The sequence below is a fragment of the Elaeis guineensis genome, chromosome 11 (assembly GCF_000442705.2).
Source record: "Elaeis guineensis isolate ETL-2024a chromosome 11, EG11, whole genome shotgun sequence".
NCBI classification, from domain to species: domain Eukaryota; kingdom Viridiplantae; phylum Streptophyta; class Magnoliopsida; order Arecales; family Arecaceae; genus Elaeis; species Elaeis guineensis.
Genome location: NC_026003.2, coordinates 121,738,158 through 121,758,978, shown reverse-complemented (window position 1 = coordinate 121,758,978; position 20,821 = coordinate 121,738,158). Strand labels below are relative to the sequence as shown.

Here is a 20,821-nt window from a genome sequence, read left to right as displayed (position 1 = left end):
CTCTATATGATATTCCTCAATATCTGCAGGAGTCATTTCAATACCCTCTTCATCATTAGAATCTTTCTCTATTATTGCACCAATAGGAATATCATATACATGTCTATGCTGACATTCTTGCACAACACGTCAGTTTTGTCCCAGTTTCGTATCTTATAAATAATAAACTTGCTTTACTTGGTTCACAAGAATAAATGGATCATTTTTATACCATAATCTGGTTATATTTATGCTTTGCACATTTCCATCTATCCTGACATTAGCATTTCTAAATCCAAGATCATACCACTTGCACTTAAAAAGAACAACACTTTTATCCTTGACATAATCCAACTGAATAATGTCTGTTAATACCCCAAAAAAATCGATGATATCATCTCCATGGTTTTCTTTTACTACAACACCACTATTTTGTGATTTTTTACGAGAATCATGAACTTCAGTGTGGAATCGCACGCCGTTTGCAATACATCCTGAGTACTTTTGTACCAAAATATGAGGTCCACATGCCAACACATGTAAAGACTCGATTCTTCTTTCCTCTCCTCATCTGTACAATGTTGCCATCTAACATTATGTAAAATAAATTATATTAGTTGAATATATGAAAAATAATATGTATACACACAGACAATTCGTAAAGTTTGTGTTCTCACCCAATACTTTATCCACAAAGAAAATTGTTCTCTATGTCTGTTCTCAACATTTAACGAACTTTGCTCCATCAGCTCAATCTTATGCTTTCTAGCAAAAAGATATTGTTTAGTACTATATTTCTATATCGAATATTTAATAATAAAATTTAGATAGTAAAAACTTACTCAAAATAAGGCTTCATCTCTTCATAATTAGTAAGCACATACCAATGAGCCATATCTTGCTCTTCTTTGGATAGAAAAACAAACTGAGTTACTCCAAATATCCTAATTGTTAGAAAAATATTGTTATATCATCATCATTGGCTTTATCATTATTTCGCTAATCCATATTAAAATAAATCTCAATACTTCAAAGGTACATAGAACAAAATGTCAAACATTTCTTGACTACATATGCCTCAGCAATAGATCCTTCTGGACAAGCTTTATTTCAAACAAATCTTTTTAGAGAGTCAAAAAATCTAAATTCAAAATTTAGAATAGTTATATAACATAAATAATTACCTAAATTTAGAATTCAAAATCTAAAAAAGTTACTATAATACCTCTCGATTGGATACATCCATCGATACGCCACCTGTCCACCTAGCAAGACTTCATTTGATAAATGAACAGCCAAATGTACCATCACATCAAAGAAAGCTGGTAAAAAAATATTTCAAGTTTGCATAGTATCAAGGATATGTCTGTACACATCTTCTTAATATCATCCACAATCAAAGTTCGACAACATATTCTATGGAAGAAGTTGCCTAACTCTATTAATGCAGCTGTCACATCCCTCTTCAAGATTCCACGCATGCCTATAGGAAGAATGCTTTATAGGAGAACATGACAATCATGGATTTTTAGTCCCATAATCTTCTTTTCTTCAATATTGACACATCGAGATATGTTAGATGCATATCCATCCAAAAATTTTATCTCTTTAAGAAACTCACAGAAACTATTCTTTTCAGTATTCGACATTGTGTAGCATGCAAGAGGAATTATGTAGGATCCATCATTTATCTTCATCAAGTGCAATTCCCTTCAAATTTTCATGTCTTTCAAGTCGAGTCTAGCCTTGATAGTATCCTTCGTTTTACCTTCAAGATTTAACAAATACCAAAGATATTGTCATAAATATTTTTTTCAATATGCATAACATCAAGGTTATGCCTCAATCTCAACTTACACCAATATGACAACTCAAAAAGAATACTCTTTTTTATCCAATTCAACTCTTTTGCTGATCTCAGTCTCTTTTTATTGTTAAGATGCTTTTCATAGTCTACATTCTTCAAATGGGATAGTTGTTGCATCACATCATCTCCAGTTAGTAAGATAGGTGAGGGTCGATAGTCCACCTCGCCATCAAACCTCTTGCTCTTTTTTCATGCAAGATCATAAGGAAGAAACCCGATGGCTCAGATAACCAATCTTGCTTCTCAATTTACGAGAAGGGGTACGCTTATTACAAACAGGACATGCATATACCCTTTAGTGACCCATCCAGAAATACTACCATAGGCTGAAAAATCATTAATAGTCCATAATAGAACTGCATGCATTCGAAAGATTTTGCCATATGAAGCATCGAAAACATCAATACCCTTATTCCATAACTTATTCAACTAATCTACTAATGGCTTTAAGTAGACATCAATGTCTCTGCCCGGTGCTTTCGACCCGAAATAAGCAGTGACAACATAAAGAATGACTCATCCATGCACATCCAAGGGGATAAATTATATGCCAAAAGAACAATAGGCCACATACTATAGGCATTAGACATATTACCAAATGGATTGAATCCATCTGTTGCTAGGTCAAGCCTCATATTATAGGGTTCTCTAGCAAACTCTGGATACTGTTTGTCAAAGCTTTTCCAAGCTTCACCATCAGATGGATGAATTATGATGTTACTTTCACTTCTAGGTCTATTTTTGTGCCATCTCATTTCTTTAGCTATTTTTTTTGACATAAATAATCGTTGCAGTTTAAACTTCAACAGAAAGTACCGTAACACTTTATAAGAGATCTTCTTATCCTTACCATCATTAATCATTAATCTCGATGTTCCACACTTTGGACAACTGTCACAGTTTTCATACTCTTTCCAAAAGAGAGCACAGTCATATTTACATGCATGTATTGGCACATAACCCAGACCCAAATTTCGTAGGAAGCGATTTACTGCATAGTAAGATTTTGGTAAGGATTGACCATTAGGCAAGACATCTCTTAGCAATGACAATAGCATATCAAAAGACTTATTACTCCATTTGTTGTATACTTTCAAATGGAGCAACTTTACAATAAATGATAATTTTAAAAATTTTGTACATTCTGGATACAACTCTTCGATAGCTTCCATCAATAAATCATTAAAAACATCGGTACAAGAATGGCTAGCATATGTAGAAGCCTCCAAATTTTTCTCAATAGGACAATCATTAAAGAAACTACCGACGTCATGTAGCATGTCTCTTATCCCATCATCATCATCATCCTCATTTGAGTCATCATCTGACCCGTCAGTTTCTGTATCTACAAATGAAAATCTATCTCGATTATTGAAAAATTAAAATTTACCTGTTCACCATGAAATATCCATCGGGTGTATGATTGATCTATGCCAAATCTCAATAGATGATTGAATACATTCTCTTGAGGCTCCATATAAATGTTCAAGCAATGGAATAAGGATACCGAATTTCACAATCTTTGCCCTTGTTTTAAGCCACAAAAGTTATAAACGATTTGACTCCCTCTATATATTCACGAGAGAACTTAACACAATTCATCCAATGCTTATCCATGTTACATACAAATACCTATCATTAAAATCCAAACAAATTTTAGCAAATATGCTATTTAGATCACGTCTTTATAAAAAAAAGGCAAGAAATAAAGAGCAAAGGAACAAAAACAGTAGAGCAGGCATTAACACAGTAAAATATGAATTATTTATTTAGGTCAAGTATTTGACTGAATTAAACCTCTAAATGTTTGCAGTCTTCTACAACTCACAACTAAATTTTTTTTTACTTTTTTATAATATCTCCCTCTCTCTCTCTCTCTCTCTCACACACACACACACACACTCACATAGACATACATGCGTACATACATATGTATACATATACATACATATATATGTACACACACCCCATGTATATTTAAACAGGAAATGTATACCATATCAAAGCTTATACCCTCTTAACCCAATTATCATGGTTCCACTAGAAGCATGGCTTGTCTTTTCAAGCCGCTTCTTAATCTCATGTGATCTGATAAAAATTAAATCTATTTCAGGTAATCATCTTATATAATAGCAAACTATATCAAAAAATATTTACCAAAAACTATATCAAAATATAAAATCAAATTTATCCTGTGATAATTTTATGCAACTGAGATTTAATATTTTTATTCCAATAAGAAAGTGGTGCCGAAAAAGGTAGGGGTTAAGCAATAAAGGAAGAAGGGAAAGAACACTAAAATCAAAAAAAATTGAACATAAATTTTATTTTCAAATTGTTCACTATTTTTTTTTTGCCTACTTCATATCTATTTATATAGACAAATGATAACTCTTCATAACTTCATGCATTTAATGCTTACAACTTTTTAAAAATAAATAATTAAATACTTTCACAAATTCTCAAAGATACACGTGAATCATATTAGTAAACCCTAAAAATCCTAAAGATGCATTTAATGCTAAAAATACATAATCAAAATATAATAACTACTAGCTAAAAATTAGATATTATTTTTATCAGATTTTATACTAAAATGGACTAATCAAAGTAGCAGATGAAGTTGTGACACAAACTGAACTATAGTTCATATGCTAGCAACTTGCAAACACAAATTAGATCGAAAAAATAAGAGGTGGTTGTTGTTACAAAGTGCATCAAATTTCTTTTTGTTTTAAATACTGTTCAATCCTCTTGTTTCTGATAGTTTCTGTACTCCTTAGATATGACAATTTGAATAGGTTTTGGGATTGAATTCTTGTGACGGAAAACTTAAAATGTAGTGTTCAAAGAAGTGCAAGTTGCTCTGTCCATCAGAAGAAGATCAACAATGAAACTAAAATTCATGACCATAAAATCGATATAAATAAACTTTAAAACACCAACTAGCAAAAATTGGCAGTTACTCTTTAGTAGACTGTAGCTGGTGTGGTGATACAAATTCCTACCCTATCTCCATATTTTTTCAACATTCAAAAATTAACCAAGGGATAGATACAAACAAAACCTAGGAAGACCAGAGAGGCGAATGGAAATAGGAAGACGGCGGACGGAAATGACCTGAAGACGAATGGAGAGGCGGCGATCGACGATGGGACTCTTCGACGGTCCATGCAAAGAGGAGGCGAACAGCGTGCAGCGAGGAGAGGGTGCGGCTGATCGATCGACAGAGAGGATGAAGGGGAATGACATGCAGCGAGAAGAGGGTGCGATCGATCGACAGAGAGGTCATCGGGGAGGAAAACAGCGCTCGTCGGAGGAGAGGGTGCAGAGAGGATGATGAACAAGGGGAATGGCGTGCAGAGATTGTTTGGAGAGGGGAAGAGGAGGGAGGGAGGCGCTCGTCGGAGGAGAGGGTGCAAAGAGGATGATGAACAGAGGAACGATGTGCAGAGATTGTTCGGGGAGGGGAAAAGGAGGGAGGGAGGCGCTCGTCAGAGGAGAGGTCCAGCCGCGACATGCGTCAGGGAGGTGAAGAGGCGGAGGCTACTCAATCGGTTGGGAAGAGGAGGGAGGAAAAATTTTTTTAGGGCTGGTTTTGATTTTTTAGGGATCGATCGAAAAATATTTGGGCCGAGCGCCAGCTGGGTGAACGGTGGTAAAAAAAAAGGAATATTGGGATGTTTAATTAATCTGGGGCTGGGGTTAACGGCGGACAAAAAAAAAAATTTCTGGATGCAAAGTAGGTATAAAAAAAATTAGATAAAAAAAATTAATCAAAATACAACATTTTAGCTTCAAACATCATACAAAGATGTTACAATTCACATGTTTATCTAGACGTCGTAAATGATCTATCTCATCAATGATGTTTCATAACATCGTCTAATAATTTATATTTTTATGATGTTTTAATTTTTAAATATTGTGAAAAATATTTTTTCTTGTAGTGTGTGAAAAAATTTAAGAATATCAACAAAAAATGATAAATACTGACAAAAATTGTTAAATTTATAAATTTTTGATAAAAAAAGAATTATAATAAATTAAATAATAAGAATATAAATTTAAAATTATGAGATAAAAATATCTGAATTAAGATCAAAGAAATATATTAAACAGATTAGAAGAAAAAATCTATAAGATAAGATGCAATAAAACCTAGAGCTAAGTAATATGCCAAATTGCTTTTATCTTATTATTTTTATATCCAGATGTTAAGCATTCCTATTTTCCAATACTATGATCGTTGGTATAGAAATTTGTCTTTTAAGAAGGAAGATTGATTCGAAATAGGAAGAAGTCTGAGAGACGGAGAGAAAATGATTAGGGATGGAAAGAGAAATTATTTTATTTTAAGAGAGTGTCTAAGAGATTGAGAGAAAGACTCGGGATGGGTTTAGGTTTAGCCATTCAGATAAGTGTTCGGATCTCATATTGGGTTCGAGTCGAGTCAAGTTGGATCAGATTATTTATCTCAAAATCCAAATCAACCCAAAATCTCCATGTATCGGATTAGATTGAATTGAGTTAAAATTTAGTAAATCAGATCCGACTCAAAATAGAATGGATTCAATTTTAGAACTCGATTAAGATCTATAGATCTTTTAAAATGGTTCGGATCGAATTTATGCAGATTGGATCGAATTGAGTCACAGATCAATTTGATCCATTTACAGCCTTATGTAAACATGAGAAGCCATGAAGAATAGGTTGGAAACCTTCCAAGCAAAGATATCACAGAACAGAGGAGATTTGTGATGGTTGCATTAAGTTGGATCTGTAATCCACGAATAACTTTGAAGGATTATCCTTTTCATTAACGATGAATCGAAGATAAATTTGTGCTTAGAGTTCAACTATATATCTAATCAACCAGTATAAATCCAATCATCCAATTATTATATTAAATCAAATTTTAATCATCAGTTGAGCAAATTAATATCTTAAATAATAATTAATAATAGATCTATTAGATTGTGGGAGATTTCAATATCTCGTATCTGAATCCTTTCACCAATGGCCGAGATCCGGATGGAACGTAAATTCTTAGATCTAACAAGACTTTTCTCCAAAATCAACACGCCAAGATGTGTCAATTGTTTTTTGCCACGTTTACCTTGCGCCGGACGGATGTTACTCCATCCGGAAAGCAAATGTTCCGTTCCTTTTATTAGTTATATTCTCTATTTGCGTCGTTGTATGAGGTTTGGCTAGCCCTCCTCCTCGGTCTTCCTCCAAGAATGGCCGGCGCCGAGGCAGGAGAAGCCATGGACTCCTCTTCTCCCTCCGCGAGCTCGGGGGGAGATGGAACTCTCATGGACGACTTCTCCAACTCCCTCTTTCAGTGCTGCGTCTGCCTGTAAGTTCCCAACCCCCTCCTTCTCCGCCTCCAATGCCCCAATCACATCTCCCTTTTCTCATATTCCTTCTCGAATCAGCTTTTCTCCCCTTCAAATTTGGTGCGTTTTGTGGCGAATCTTGTGCCGAATTAATGTTTATACCATGACCACAGCCTGGGTTTTCAATTTTATCTTTAAAATCTTGTCCCAAGAATTGAATATTGCCGTGGTGGATCACTTTTCGTGTGGTGGGTCGAGAAAGTGCTTGTACAAAGGAACTTCCAAACCCCGTGTGTTCTCTCGAGATGAAACATGTAACATCCTCAATTTCTTGATTCTTGGGCGGGGCTAATTCTTTTATTGCTAAATTCTCGATGAAGGGTTGTCTGGAATCATGAGATCATTAGATCACAACACACCTAGATGAGTCGTGACCTTGTAATGAATTGGCGTCATTGCACAGTGCTCTAGGAGATCTATTTGATGCCTTCTTTTCCCCGGGCAAGCTAGATTCAAGTCCATGAGCGTGAAACTGCCAATATTTTGGAGTCATTTCCACATCTTAGCTTTGCGGATGATCGTGTTATTATGGTCCCATTCCATGTCTTAATATCTAAAAGATCAGAATATTACAAATTCAAAGTTTTACAGATTATAATTTCGCACAGTGATAACTACGAATCTGAACCAAAAGATTTTCTGGCTAGCATCAGATTGCAACCATGCACTATTGAGCAGTTTTGATGGTAGGAGATTGAGATAGGATTGTTAAGGATTCCTAGCAATAGACTGGTATATGTGGAATCAAACTCCTAAAGGAAGAGGACCCTTTCGATTTGTTGAAGGAGGCTTGTGGATGGTGGAGGGCAGGATTTTTTTTCTTTTAATGCTGGAGAGGAATTTTCCAGATTTGTAAGTTCGATGTGTATTTCTTTTCAGGTTCCTTATTAAATATTATAGGCAAACTATGTTTTTGGGAGATTTTGCATTCATAGGCAGGTAGATCCAAATGATCCAACTACATCTTGGATTCAAGTGCAGGCATTCTTGGGCATGTTTCAAAACAATCTTTCATCACCACTCAAGTTTTGCATATGCAAAACTTTGATCATGAAGGCATATCTCTGCAATCTGTAGGTTAGGCACTAGTTGGTTAGGAGTATTTAAGAAAAATTGAGGGGTTGTCTGCAGTCCTGTAAGTGGAGCTACAGGCAACTCAAGTTGCATGTTTAGGCTAGCCCACTTATTTGGATGCTTGCAACTCAAATTGCACTATAAGTTGAGTTGCTCATTGGGCTGCAACTTAGGCCTATCTTGCGATAGGTAGATTTGGAGTCAAAATGGCCATGGCCTGCTCAAGGAGGTAGCCTATTTTTATTTTTTTTTAAAAAAAATCTGTCGTCCTCCTCCTTCCCTACGTTGCTCGTGGTTACTCCTTGCTACTGCCTGATGTTGCCACGGGCATAGCCACCTTAGGGAGGCCCGTGGCTACTTCGTTCTCAAACATCACCACAAGAAACTTCTCCTCCTCCTCCTTCCCTTCCCTTCTGCTTCCCTACCTTACTCTCGAGTCTCTCCTTGCTGCCGCCCTTGATATTGAGGTTGGCCCCATCACCTCCAAGAGGCACACGACCGCCTCTTGATCTCAAACTTTGTCATGCCACCTTCCTCCACTCCTCCTCGGTGCCCACCCTCTCAGCCACTTTCCTTCACCTTCTCTGCCTCTTTAAAGGCTTGCAATGTCACATGTTCCCTCCCGATGGGCACTCAGGTCCATGCCCAAGCCCTTTTCACTGGTGGCTTTGATAGAACACCCATATCTTCATGTACATTAAGTACACCGACATGCCACCCATTCACACTATGCTCGATAGAATGTTTGTCAGAGATGCCTTTCTTTCCCCCAAACTCTTCTCCAACATAAGTGTGCTTCATTGTAGGTCAGCCATCGCAACTTAAGTGGCAATTGACTTGAGTTGTAGTACAACTTTAATTACAAGGCTCCAAACAACCCTCGAGAGAAAAATTAAATCATGGGAGAGGAATGGAGATTGAAAAGGTTGACACTTACATAAAGAAAATCAGATGAGTTGATGTAGAGTACATGGATAAAGGTGAAAAAGAAGTGTGACGAAGAAAGTAGAGTCAGGAGGATGGTGGGGTTGGTTGTTGGTTTAAATGGCAAGCACGTTGGCCAATGACGATGTGAGGAAAAAATTATGGTGGCAATCTTTGGATGGGTGGTAGTGTAGAATGGTTTTTTTTAGTGAAACATCAATCATGACAACTCAGGCATATATTAAGTCATGATAAGATTCATTTCTTAACTTTGTATTTTGTGATTTAGTGGAAGTCATACATAGTCTTACTTTGAGTATCTTTCTTCCTTCTTATTTTCTTCAAGGAAACACTAATTTTGTTTTTCATCTCTTAATGGTGTTTTACTCCTTCCATCTTCATATCCGACAATGCTGTTCTCTGTTTGATCTGCTATTTGTCTAATTTTGATTTGTTTGGTTGTTGTAGGGATCTCCTCTACAAACCCATTGTTCTTGGTAAGAATGCATCAATATAACTGTAAAATATATTAGTTCCATTATTATTGTTATCATCATCATTGTTGTCATTGTCTTAATGTTCTTTTCCAATGGCAGCTTGTGGTCATATCTCTTGCTTTTGGTGTGTACATAAAGCTATGCATGGCTTGCGGGCATCACATTGTGCTATATGTAGGCAACCGTATAATCACTTTCCTAGTATCTGCGAATTACTCCACTTCTTGCTCCTAAAACTTGAACCTGCGGCCTATAAAAGAAGGGAAAAGGAAGTGCTAGGTGAGTTCCTGTCATGATTATAATTCATATTATATACATAATATATGATAGATGTGGGTGTGTATATGTGTATTATGTTATATGTATCATATATGTGCATGTATATACACACATGTATGCACATGTGCATGCGCATGCATATATGTGTACATATGTAGCTGTATTTCACATTATTTTATTATTTTACTTTCAAATGGAAGTAGTGGTATATATTTACATGCTCATGCAAATGCAAAAGTTTTACATATTCTAGATAAGTGTTTCTCTGTGCTAACCTAGTGGTGTATATATTTCTTATCTCATTCTCGCTATTCCGTTCTTTGCTAGACAAAAGCTATAGTGCTGTGCAGATACTTACAATTAACCTACTACTGTTATTCTTTTTATGTTACCAAGAGGCATGGAAGGATCTAAACTAAAGGAGTGATTGCTGTCTGATAATTCATTGTGGACATGACTAAGTATATGAAATACCAGAATCAAACATTCATCATTATTGTTGTTTTTTAACTTATGTTGGATACCCTTGCTACTCTTTCATCAAATCAGACACTGCTGCTTTATTCAAAATTGAGTTTTTGGGAGCAATTTCAAGACTGGAAATGGGAGATGCTACATGGACGAACTTGTGAACTCCAAAATTATCTTGAATCAGAAAATATGAACATGTCAAAACCTGAAGTTGGAGATGCTACATTGCACTGATTTATTACCTATAAATTATTTTGAAATGGAGAATGGTACATCGATATACATGTATAAGCACATATGCACTAATGTTTGACTTAAACTAAAGTACTTATAGTTTCTTATTTAACTTCTGAACCATCTACTTCCGCTCTTAATGCACTCCCATTTTGAAAAATGCACCTCTAGAATCCTAAAATGCATGGAGGGATCTAAGTTACTCTCCAAATATTGTTAAGATGAAACAGTCATAAGGGAATGTATTGCTGTCAACTGATGGACACTCATGATATCTGCACATATTCTAACCCAAACTGTTCATAGTTCATACTTTCTTTGCAGCATCGCGTGCTTTTGCATGTGCCTATGTGTACATGGATCAGATAGAATGTAGACTATTTTATGTGCAGAATATTCGAATATCAGTTTTTATGAAGAGCTGCAGTGTATGTATAAAATCCTGTTCTTGTCCTGACTTACATGTTTGTTACTAGACTCGTGAGTCTTTGAACTTAAAACTGTATGTCCTTTGTACCCTGGTCTGGAAATTGTAAGAGAACTTTGCCTAGGGATGTCCTTTGTCCAGTTGGTGACAGAAATGGATTAAAAGAGACTCTAATTATAAACATATTCTCCATTGTGGCTGAACTGATAATGAGAAAGGTACAATTCTCCTGCGAAGATCTTGAAAACTCTTATAATTCAATTCCAATCTGCTAGAGCTCTAGGGAAGCTCACCCAAGTCCAGAGCAGTCTTCCATAACCTTTAGTAAAAATCTCAGCATGGACATGGGCAAAAAGATAATAATCACATCTGCCAATCCTATGATTTAACAACAAAGAATTTTTTCCAAATCATGCCAGATGCCATCTTGAAGCTTTCAGAGGCAACATTGGATGGGCTTTGAGACCATGACAACTTGAGAGATGAAATGAATATAAAGCATGCCTGTTCATTAGGGAATCAGCCCCCACATGTACAAATGTACAAGGGGTATGATCACCTAACTGGTGAGTTTACCATGCAAATATTAATGATATTTAACATGAAGCTTCAAGACCACAACACTATGTAAGATTTATTCCTCTGAGTCTTGATGCCTTTTTCAAGTGTCTTATATGAGTCTGTTATTTACGAATTATTGCACTTGATTTTTGTCCATGTTAACTAATCTTTATGGTGGTCAGATGATAGTGTGATGTAGGACAGTCTATGCTAGAGGATCTCTTAGGGTTTAAGATATGAAGACTGCTAGAAAGGTTTCTGGAATTTCAATCAGAGACCTTAGTTTTCAATAAATCTTAACTATGGTGTGGGAATTTCAGCACAAAATTGATAATGAATGGGGTAATAATTCTAAAGAGCATGAAACCAGGGATCAACTGGTGAACTATGATCTAAATTCAAAGGAATAAAATCTCTAAAGGAGCTGCTGAACCCCTCAATTCTGCAACAGGTGTTTAGGTTCAATGGAATGGTAATTAGGAATCAAAGAAAAATGTTTGAGAATCAATGTTTGTAATAGAAACCAAAGTATTTGTAGAAAAATAAAGAAAAAAAAAATAAAAAGATGCATAAAACCACGAAAGACTCAAAGACGAAGAAAAGGATGGAACCGAACTCCCTCTAGAGACCTAGGAATCAGACCCAAGGTTGCAAGCCTTACATTTGTTCTGCGGTATCAACCATAGGAGAGAGAAGAAAACTGACATTCTATATTCCATTCATCATCTGCATAAAACCTGATTACGAACACAACTCTCTCAACTCTCTATTTAAAGAGAAAGAATACCTAACTACACTTTTAAACTCCCTAAAACACCCTTCACAAAGCATTGGTTACTGTTCATGTCTATTGTAGCCTGAACAGTGCTATCAATAATCAGTACTGTAATTGGGCCCATCAAGACATCAAATAAGATCTAAGATCTCTTAATCTCAGCCCTGAGTTCCAAGATAACCCACTAAAACTAAAAACAAATAAAGGAAGAAACAACAATCTCACTCAAATTAAATCTAGGCAAATCCTAAGTCCTGTGGCCCTCCAATGCATCATGAGACAATCAGGCATCCCCATCATAATGGGTTTTCCAGCCATTGCAATGTGCAACCCTTGCTTTAACACCATGATTGCTTTCACTTTGATTTTTCTTGATGCAATTTTACTAGTGCATCTAGTATATTGTTTACATGGACTTAACCTTCTGGCATGGTATGTTTTAGAGGAAGAAAAACGTCTTGACGTCTACTCACCTCAGTTTGTAGATCACTTAATCTCTGAGAGGGTTCATTCTGGTAAGAATAGAATCTCAGCTTTGTGGCATTTTCTTCTGTCATTTGATTTCATATGTGCCAGTATAGCCTAACTTGTACTGACTGTAATAACTCTGGTACCTTAGGAGAGATCGAAAAAAATGACAGACTTAAAGCCAACAAAAGAGAAGCTTCAAAAGAACTTACTTTTCAAGAAAATAGACTTGAGAATGGAATTTGCAAACAAATTTCCATGAAGGACATATTATGTTTTCTTTGCAAGGAACTTTTGTATCAACCTGTTGTTCTCAATTGTGGGCATGGTGAGTTCTGGACCCGTAATTAGGCATGATGGATTTCTGTTAATTTGGCCACTTGATTAAATTTAAAAAGAAATCTAACTCTTGTTTCCTTTTTCTTATGATACAGTATTTTGCGAATCTTGCTTGTCTAGTGTAGTTGGTGATCCTCTTAAATGTCAAGTGTGTCAAAGTCTGCATCCTGGAGAATTTCCAAATATTTGCTTGGATCTGGATCATTTCTTGGAAGAACAATTTCCTAGAGAGTATGTGATGAGAAGAGAAAACGTACTGCTCAGAAAAGTTCAACATAGACATGGGGATCTATCATCCAGTAATTCTCCATTGCTATATTTGAAATTGTTGCTCATATAGCTTTATGATATCTGCTTTAAACTTTGGTCACTGATCATATGCTTTAAACTTTGGTAACAGATCAGCATGAAGACATCTGATATAATAAATTATGAACTGGTGTCAATACTTCTACAGCACTTGCATAAGCTCTTGCTTGCCATGAAATAATTTGTCAAGCAAAAAGACCATGAATTAGGTTTTGCTTGTGCCAATAGAAGTATAGACAAATTTTTGAAAATTTGATTTTGATTTGAGTTCCAGTCCAAAAATAAAATATTTTGACAATTTGAAAAGTTCTGCTTTTGAACTTAATTTCAATCTGTAGATCAGAAGTTTAAAAAAAATTAAAAAAGAATGAAATAATAGGCAAAAAAACAAACAATAGAAATGCAATAAAGCAAGAACAAATTAGCCATCATTTAAGTATAATTGATGTGTCGTAGACTTAACTATATTGTATCAAATTTAGAGAGCATTTTGGTGTAAAATTTTGATTTTAAGTTAACTTCACCAAGGTATAGGAAAGCACCAATAAAAGAACCCAATAAAGGAGATACTGTTCTAACTAGATGGAAAACAAGTAACAGTCCTAGGTCCTACATGAGCGCATTGTAGTGCTCACGAAGAAGGGTATGTTGATAATATTTAGAACAGAAGAATGAAGAAAGATCAGAGTTCTTTACAAGAGTGATCAAGGAAGGATCAGAAGCGATAAGGTAAGTCAGTAGTGATGTAAATTTGCTGCTTGAGAGGACACATATGCAGACTTGACTCACACAGAAATACATGATCATTTGGATGACTTTTCCTAAAGTTACACCGTGACACAAGGAGCAGCAAAGATGAGGCAGAAGCAAGCAAAAAAGACAGCATAAACATTTTGAAGAAAGTTGTCCAGTTACTGATCTCAGAGTCTTTTTTTTATAGGTTTTAGGTATCCTTGTTAGGTGAGAAGTAGTAAGATGGAAAATACAGGAACTGACATGGAAAAGTTAGTGTTGTCTTTACAAGAAAATAAAGAAGGGATGTGCAGTTGAGATTGGTGTTATAGAGATGCACAGAGAAAGGGAAAAGAGAGAGGCAATGCAGAGTTGATTTTTTGGACATTTTCCTTGGTGATAAATTTTAACTCTGTTTAGTGATGCTCTAAATTACTTTCATTTGAATGAGACTATATGATAAGATGATTAGAAAGCAAATGTTTTGGCAATGCTTTCTTACATGGAGATTTATAATAAGAAGTTTTTATCATTTGGTTGGTAATTATTGTTGGTGAAAGAGAGGGGAAATAAGGTGTTTATATTGAACACTTCTATGTTTTAACTGATTGTGTCATGAGGTAGGAGGGGGAGAGTTGATTAGCTAGTATTATCACAGAACTACTGACCATTTACTTTAGCAATATGCACTGATGATATTGTAGCAAGAAAAGAGATAGACAATTATAGACATTTGTGAATAAGCAACCCCCCCGACCTTCCTTCAAAAGAACTGGGTAACTTTAAATATATTATGGGAACAGGACTTGTCAAACTTAAACAAGATATTGATCTACACAAAAAATTATATAATTGATCATGAGTATGCTGGGGTACAGGATGGTTGATGTTTCCATTGTATAGACACAAAGTTCTTCATGGACCATGGTGACTACAAGAAAGCATAAGAAGTGCCAATTGCTGGTGGCAGATTAATCAAATAAGCAGCTTAATTCAATTCTATGAATTATTAAGAAGTCTTAAATTCATCTTGTGATTAATTTTAAGGTAGCTCCTGGTGAAGGCATGTTACACAGATAGAATGACCATCAATGGATGGAAGGTTTCTTAGGTGCAAGGCAGTTTGTGTCTTCATTGATCAGATGATACAATTAGACAAGAATATGCACTAGGCTTGGACTAGGTCAAGCACAGCCGGAATATGGCCATGTTAGTTTTGGTCATGATTAACCCAATCCCAGTCTGTTAGCTGAGTGCGTTCATGACAAATTTTACAGATCCATTGGGTACTTGACCCATGCCAGATTTAGCATCCCAATTTGGTAATGCAAACTCGAGACCACCTATTTGCGCCAAATCCTGTGAATTTGCATGAAGATGTGGAAACGCACTGAGTGTTTGCGATGATTGCTGTGAATCCTGAACCATCTGTTCATCTTGTGAATGTAGACAAGTAACTCAGTACTGAAAAAAATAACCAGCGGGCAATTCAACATCCCCTTTGTCATGGAAAGGGAAAAGTTATCATCTATGCTATTTACTGTACTTTGCACATGAAAATAATTAATGTGCAAAACAAATGGTCCATTGTTTACATGTAAAACTTGGGGGATATATTGTTTTTTAGTATTTTTCAAAATACATGCCATTGGGGTGAAAGAAAACCCAGTCATGTCCGAGGAATGGACCCAATTTTGGTTTCTAAATAAATGTTTTACTTGTGATAAGCTTTCAATTTTAAAATATGGTCAGCAACAAAATGAAAAAGTATTTTTTCCTTCCAGATGATGGACTACAGTAATTTAAAGATAATAGAAACAAAAAAGCCAAATAAACACGAGAGAGAGAGAGAGAGAGAGAGAGAGAGAGAGAGTCAATAGCCCAAGACTTTGGGAGCCACCTGAAAACCCAAACTGTGAGGTGTGCCAACAAAAGAACCAACTAAAGACTGCTCTCCTTGCTCCTCAGGCAACAACACTGTAGTTAGATTGGTGGAGAAAGATGGTGGCAGCGAATAGTTTGCTTTAGGTGGGGCTGTGGGTGGGGATGTAGGGATGGTTGAGGAGAATGGAGAGAGAAAGATAAGTGGGAGAGTGAGCTGGAGAGGAGCACATGGGATTGGGAATGCAACAATTCCTATTCTTATGAGGGTTATATTTCTAAGGTTACGTTTTACTAAATATACAAGTTGGATTGGGTGAGCTAGTGTCAGATGAGCTCTGTATACATATGATGCATAGGTCATGTTGGGCCAGGTAAGGTAGGAAAAAAAAAGAGATGCAGTTTGGACCTAACTCTGATTAATCTGGGTTGCTTGTCGGCACTGATCCTGATTCACCAATTTGAAAAATCAGGTTAAAGTGGGTCAAAGTGAATCAGGTCTGGTTTGAACTGTTAGCAATAATAAGTTCCAAACCACATATTATGTCAAAGCGATTCAGGTCCAGTCTGAACTTTTAGCCAGAAAGGATCCTAGGAAACTGAATCACATGGAAGAGTAATGGCTCACATATTATGTAAATTTCTGCAGTTGAAGTGGCATTTAGCAAAAATAAGTTGTAGTTGAAAGGTCACAGAAAGCTATACTGTGACAACTGAGTTTGGCAGCAGTTTGTTATCTATTGAAAACAACAAAAATATTATGTCGATCTTTGCTTAGTCTGTGATGAGAATGAATATTAATAAACATTTGGCAAATTTGTCTAATTTGAAGCATGTGTGAGGTAATATGATTATAAAAAGTCTTGCAACACAAATTTTTGCATGTTCTTCCAAATTGGAGGTTTCTGTATGCATGCTTCATCTTGAAGGATAGTTGTGAAAATCCTGGACTGTTTTGCATTTAAGAGGTATTGAGTTTGTATCCATTCGGCTTTTCTATGATTGGTGGTTGTTGTGTGGATTTTGGACCTATTGATATGTACCATAACAATCTATCATGCTCAATCAACCTCATGAGAGTATGTTGGTCATTTGGGCATTGACCGTACTATTTGTTGAATAAATAAGAGTTATGTGGCTGAATCAACTAAACCATTTCCCCTTGTTATTCTTTCATTTATTGGTTGTTCTTCTGTCTTTCATTTATTCTACTTCTTCCTTTTGGTCACTTTATGTATTTCTCTTTCTCCATTCGTCATTTATTTCCTTTTAAGAATTAAGTGCACATCCAGTTCTGCAGGGTGTTTTCCGCTTGATTGAAGGTACGTGTGATATGTGTTCTGGCATTTGAGGCCTCTCTTGATATCATCTAGCTCGGTAGTTCATGACTTTGATCCATCAAAATGAAAAATGTTCACTATCAAGACCACCAATGTAGAAGATCGTGTTTTTAATGTTCCTTGAAATGTTTTTAGTAATTGAGTGGGGTAGAAGTAGCAGAAGTACATAAGAAGGTACTGATATTTGAGACTTGGCATCTAAGAACCATAGATTCCTTTTTATGATCAGCACCTTCATTTAGAAGAATTCAAGAGATTTGACCCAGAGGAGGTTGTTGGTATGATCCAACAATGGTACCTTGGCCAAGTAGAAGAACATGTATTAGCACTTTCATTTAGAAGAATGCAAGAGATTTTTCCAATAGGTGGTACCTGGAGGAGGTTGTTGACATGAGTCCGACAGTGGTAGCTTAGCCAAGTAGAAGAACAGAGGTAGCATAGCTTATAAGTGAGATGTGGAGCCCATGACTGAATGAGAACCTTGAAAAATATGAGTTCTAACAGTAGGGTGGCAATGAGCTAGTTTCCAAGTCTAGGATTTTGCACATTTTTGAATAAGCTAATTTTGAGGGCCATTCTGGGCAACCCAGCCCATAAAGCTGGCATTCTAGTGGGACACTCGCTCAAATGCCCTCAGATATTTCTCAGAAAAAAAGAGTTGCATGAAATATGAGTAGGCATGTGGATAGGCATAGGTCAGTTGGAAAATTCTAATCTTCAAATTCTCACTGAAACACTCCCCAAATGCTTGACTTTGAATTTTGAAATGTATGGGTCATTGTTATTCTACCATTGTTCAAGGGTTTTAATTTTTTAGGTCATTTAGTTTCAGTAGTTGCTTCTGTCAGCAAAGAGAAAAAATTGCTTATATTTATTTCAGAATACTCTTATCCAAGGTCCGTGTTGATACTGGACCTTGTGCGGGTAAAGTTCCACTATAGTATCGGTACACAGTATGGTAGTGTTGGTATGAGATGGTACGACATACCGGTATGGTATGGTACATCCTATACCATCCGATATGAAGAGGTATGATGAATCATGCTCTTACTATCTTAATATCAGTAATGTGTATGTATAACCTTCTGAATACCTCGGCTCAATGAGCAAAATCCAATAGTTTTTTCCTCTATTTATTACTTTAACAGTCAAGATATTAGCTCTATTCTTTTTAATGTTTCTCATTGTGCAACGGTGGTAATGATCGTTGGAATCAAAGTTGAAGTTTTTTTTTTAAAGTTTTCTTGTGGTTGCAAGAATTGTGGGATTTACTCTGTCCAGTTGGATTTTTCTTCAGCCACTTCTTTTTTTTTTTTTTTGCCATATAAAACATGTGTGCATCATATCTGGGGTATGAACAGGGGGATGCGATATCAGTGGTCTCTGTTATTAATAATTAACAGTAAGTTGCATGCATTCTTTGTAGGTGTTTCGCATACGGATAAACAAAGTACTAAATCATCCTGTCATGTCCCAGAAGATGATCAATGGCTAACTGAAGACTTGTCAAATGTTCATGTTGGAGTTGGCTGTGATTCATGTGGGGTATGTTTATTGAGGTTCCAACCTTCTTCCAAATTATAATTTTAATTTCAGCTGCTTGGATTTCATGGTACAAAAGTAAACTTCTGGAGGCATTTATAATTAAAGGGAAAAAAAACTTCTGATTTGTGTCCTTGTCAACTAATACTGCTCTTCTGATGACCCTGCACTTTTTATTCTGTTCTAGGGTAGTTACAAACTATTCTGCAGGCTCTACATCCTGCCATTATAAGAAGCAATGAACCATTTTTTTAAAAGAAAATTTTAAATTCTTTTAAAAAATTGCAGGAGCAAAGCTATTTTAGAGATATTGTCAAATGTTTCCTCCCTGCATCATTGCACAACTATTCGCTTAGTTCTTTCATGATGGAGTTGAACAGCAATTTTTAACTATTATTTCCCTTTCAGATGTATCCCATAATTGGGAAGAGGTACAAATGTAAAGACTGCAGAGAGGCAATTGGCTTTGATCTCTGTGAAGCATGCTATAATACTAGTTCTAAACTCCCTGGCAGATTCAATCAGCAGCACACACCTGACCACAAGTTTGAACTTGATGACACACAGTTGCTATATAGGATATTGATGCTCAGGGCCATGCCAGAGGAGGACCCTCAACAAGATGTTGCCGAAGCTGATCTCCCTGATGATGATCAACAAGACCATGCGAATCATGATGATGTACCAGAAGGAAATCAAAATGAGGATCAATTCTTATAGAAGAAAAGACCATTTTCGACATGGGAAAGTTATATATATCATGTTCGCAAGTATAATTAGGACAATAAGGTGCAATTATTGGGGGTAGTCAAAAAATAACAGGGATTATTTGGCAGAAGTGGTAGAGTTGTTAAGCATTATGTTTGTCGTGCTTTAGTTATTCGTATCAGATGGTTGTTCACGTATACATTACCCTTTCATTTTAAAATAATTGTTACGTTTACCAAACAAATTTATATTCCCTTGCTAGTTTCAGTATCTGATGAATATCTGTGCCTTATTCAGGTCTTCTTGATGGTGAAATTTTGAAATCTATCTGATGTAAAAATTGAAACAGTTACTGCAATAATATGATGCTTGTGGATCATTCTTTTTACTATCATGATTGTGGCTTGTAGATCTTTGTTGCACCCCATTGTCCGTAGAGTCTTTCTTCAGGCCATGAAAAATGTAACTCCATATTTTTATCAGAGAACACCTCAACTCCTACAGTTATATCGAGGGAATAGGTTGTGTCAAATCTAGGTCAGCACAAAAAAAGTTTGGCTACATGACAAATGTAAATCCAACGCATGTTTTTTACATGAATCTATACTCAATTTGCCAGTGGTATAAATGCGCTCAAGCAAAGGACATCTTGGATTGGGCTTTTAAAGAAAGTGCAAGCGTGCGTATGTGAGTGTGCATGCGTGTGTGAGGGAGTAAGAGAGAGTGAGTGAGAGAGAGATCTTGGATATATTTGCCACCATGCTTTCTGTGTTCTTATTTTTTTGTAAATATTACAACTATCCTAGTCTTTGATTACCCAAACCAAGTCTTGACTAGTCTATGATCTACCACACTATTGCAACTATTCTAGCGGTCTGAGAGCTAGTCTTTTGGCAGTTCCTCTGACCCATGGTGGCTGGAGTTTGTAGGCCACATACCATTTACAATCAGATTGTCTTGGTAATCCAAGCTCGAGTCTATTATTGAAAATTCTCACCCAGTTCATTCTACT

General features: G+C 36.1%; 1 protein-coding gene across 1 annotated transcript; it reads left to right on the top strand.

The window, feature by feature from the left end:
* Positions 1 to 7,019: 7,019 nt before the first annotated feature.
* Positions 7,020 to 20,053, top strand: LOC105054457 (E3 ubiquitin-protein ligase PRT1). The gene is made up of 8 exons (XM_010935962.4): positions 7,020 to 7,208; positions 9,715 to 9,743; positions 9,843 to 10,022; positions 12,934 to 13,005; positions 13,110 to 13,286; positions 13,393 to 13,596; positions 18,986 to 19,104; positions 19,510 to 20,053. Exons 1-8 carry the CDS (start codon positions 7,090 to 7,092, stop codon positions 19,819 to 19,821), a joined length of 1,212 nt encoding a protein of 403 aa, XP_010934264.2. The 5' UTR covers positions 7,020 to 7,089; the 3' UTR covers positions 19,822 to 20,053.
* The last annotated feature ends 768 nt before the right edge of the window (positions 20,054 to 20,821 follow it).

What these genes read in the sequence shown, in the direction of transcription:
- LOC105054457 (XM_010935962.4), top strand. Translation starts at nt 7,090, where the DNA reads ATGGCCGGCGCCGAGGCAGGAGAAGCCATGGACTCCTCTTCTCCCTCC. An exon ending in AAGGGAAAAGGAAGTGCTAG is followed by an intron (nt 10,023 to 12,933) that starts GTGAGTTCCTGT and finishes GGTATGTTTTAG; the next exon opens with AGGAAGAAAAACGTCTTGAC. An exon ending in TGTTCTCAATTGTGGGCATG is followed by an intron (nt 13,287 to 13,392) that starts GTGAGTTCTGGA and finishes CTTATGATACAG; the next exon opens with TATTTTGCGAATCTTGCTTG.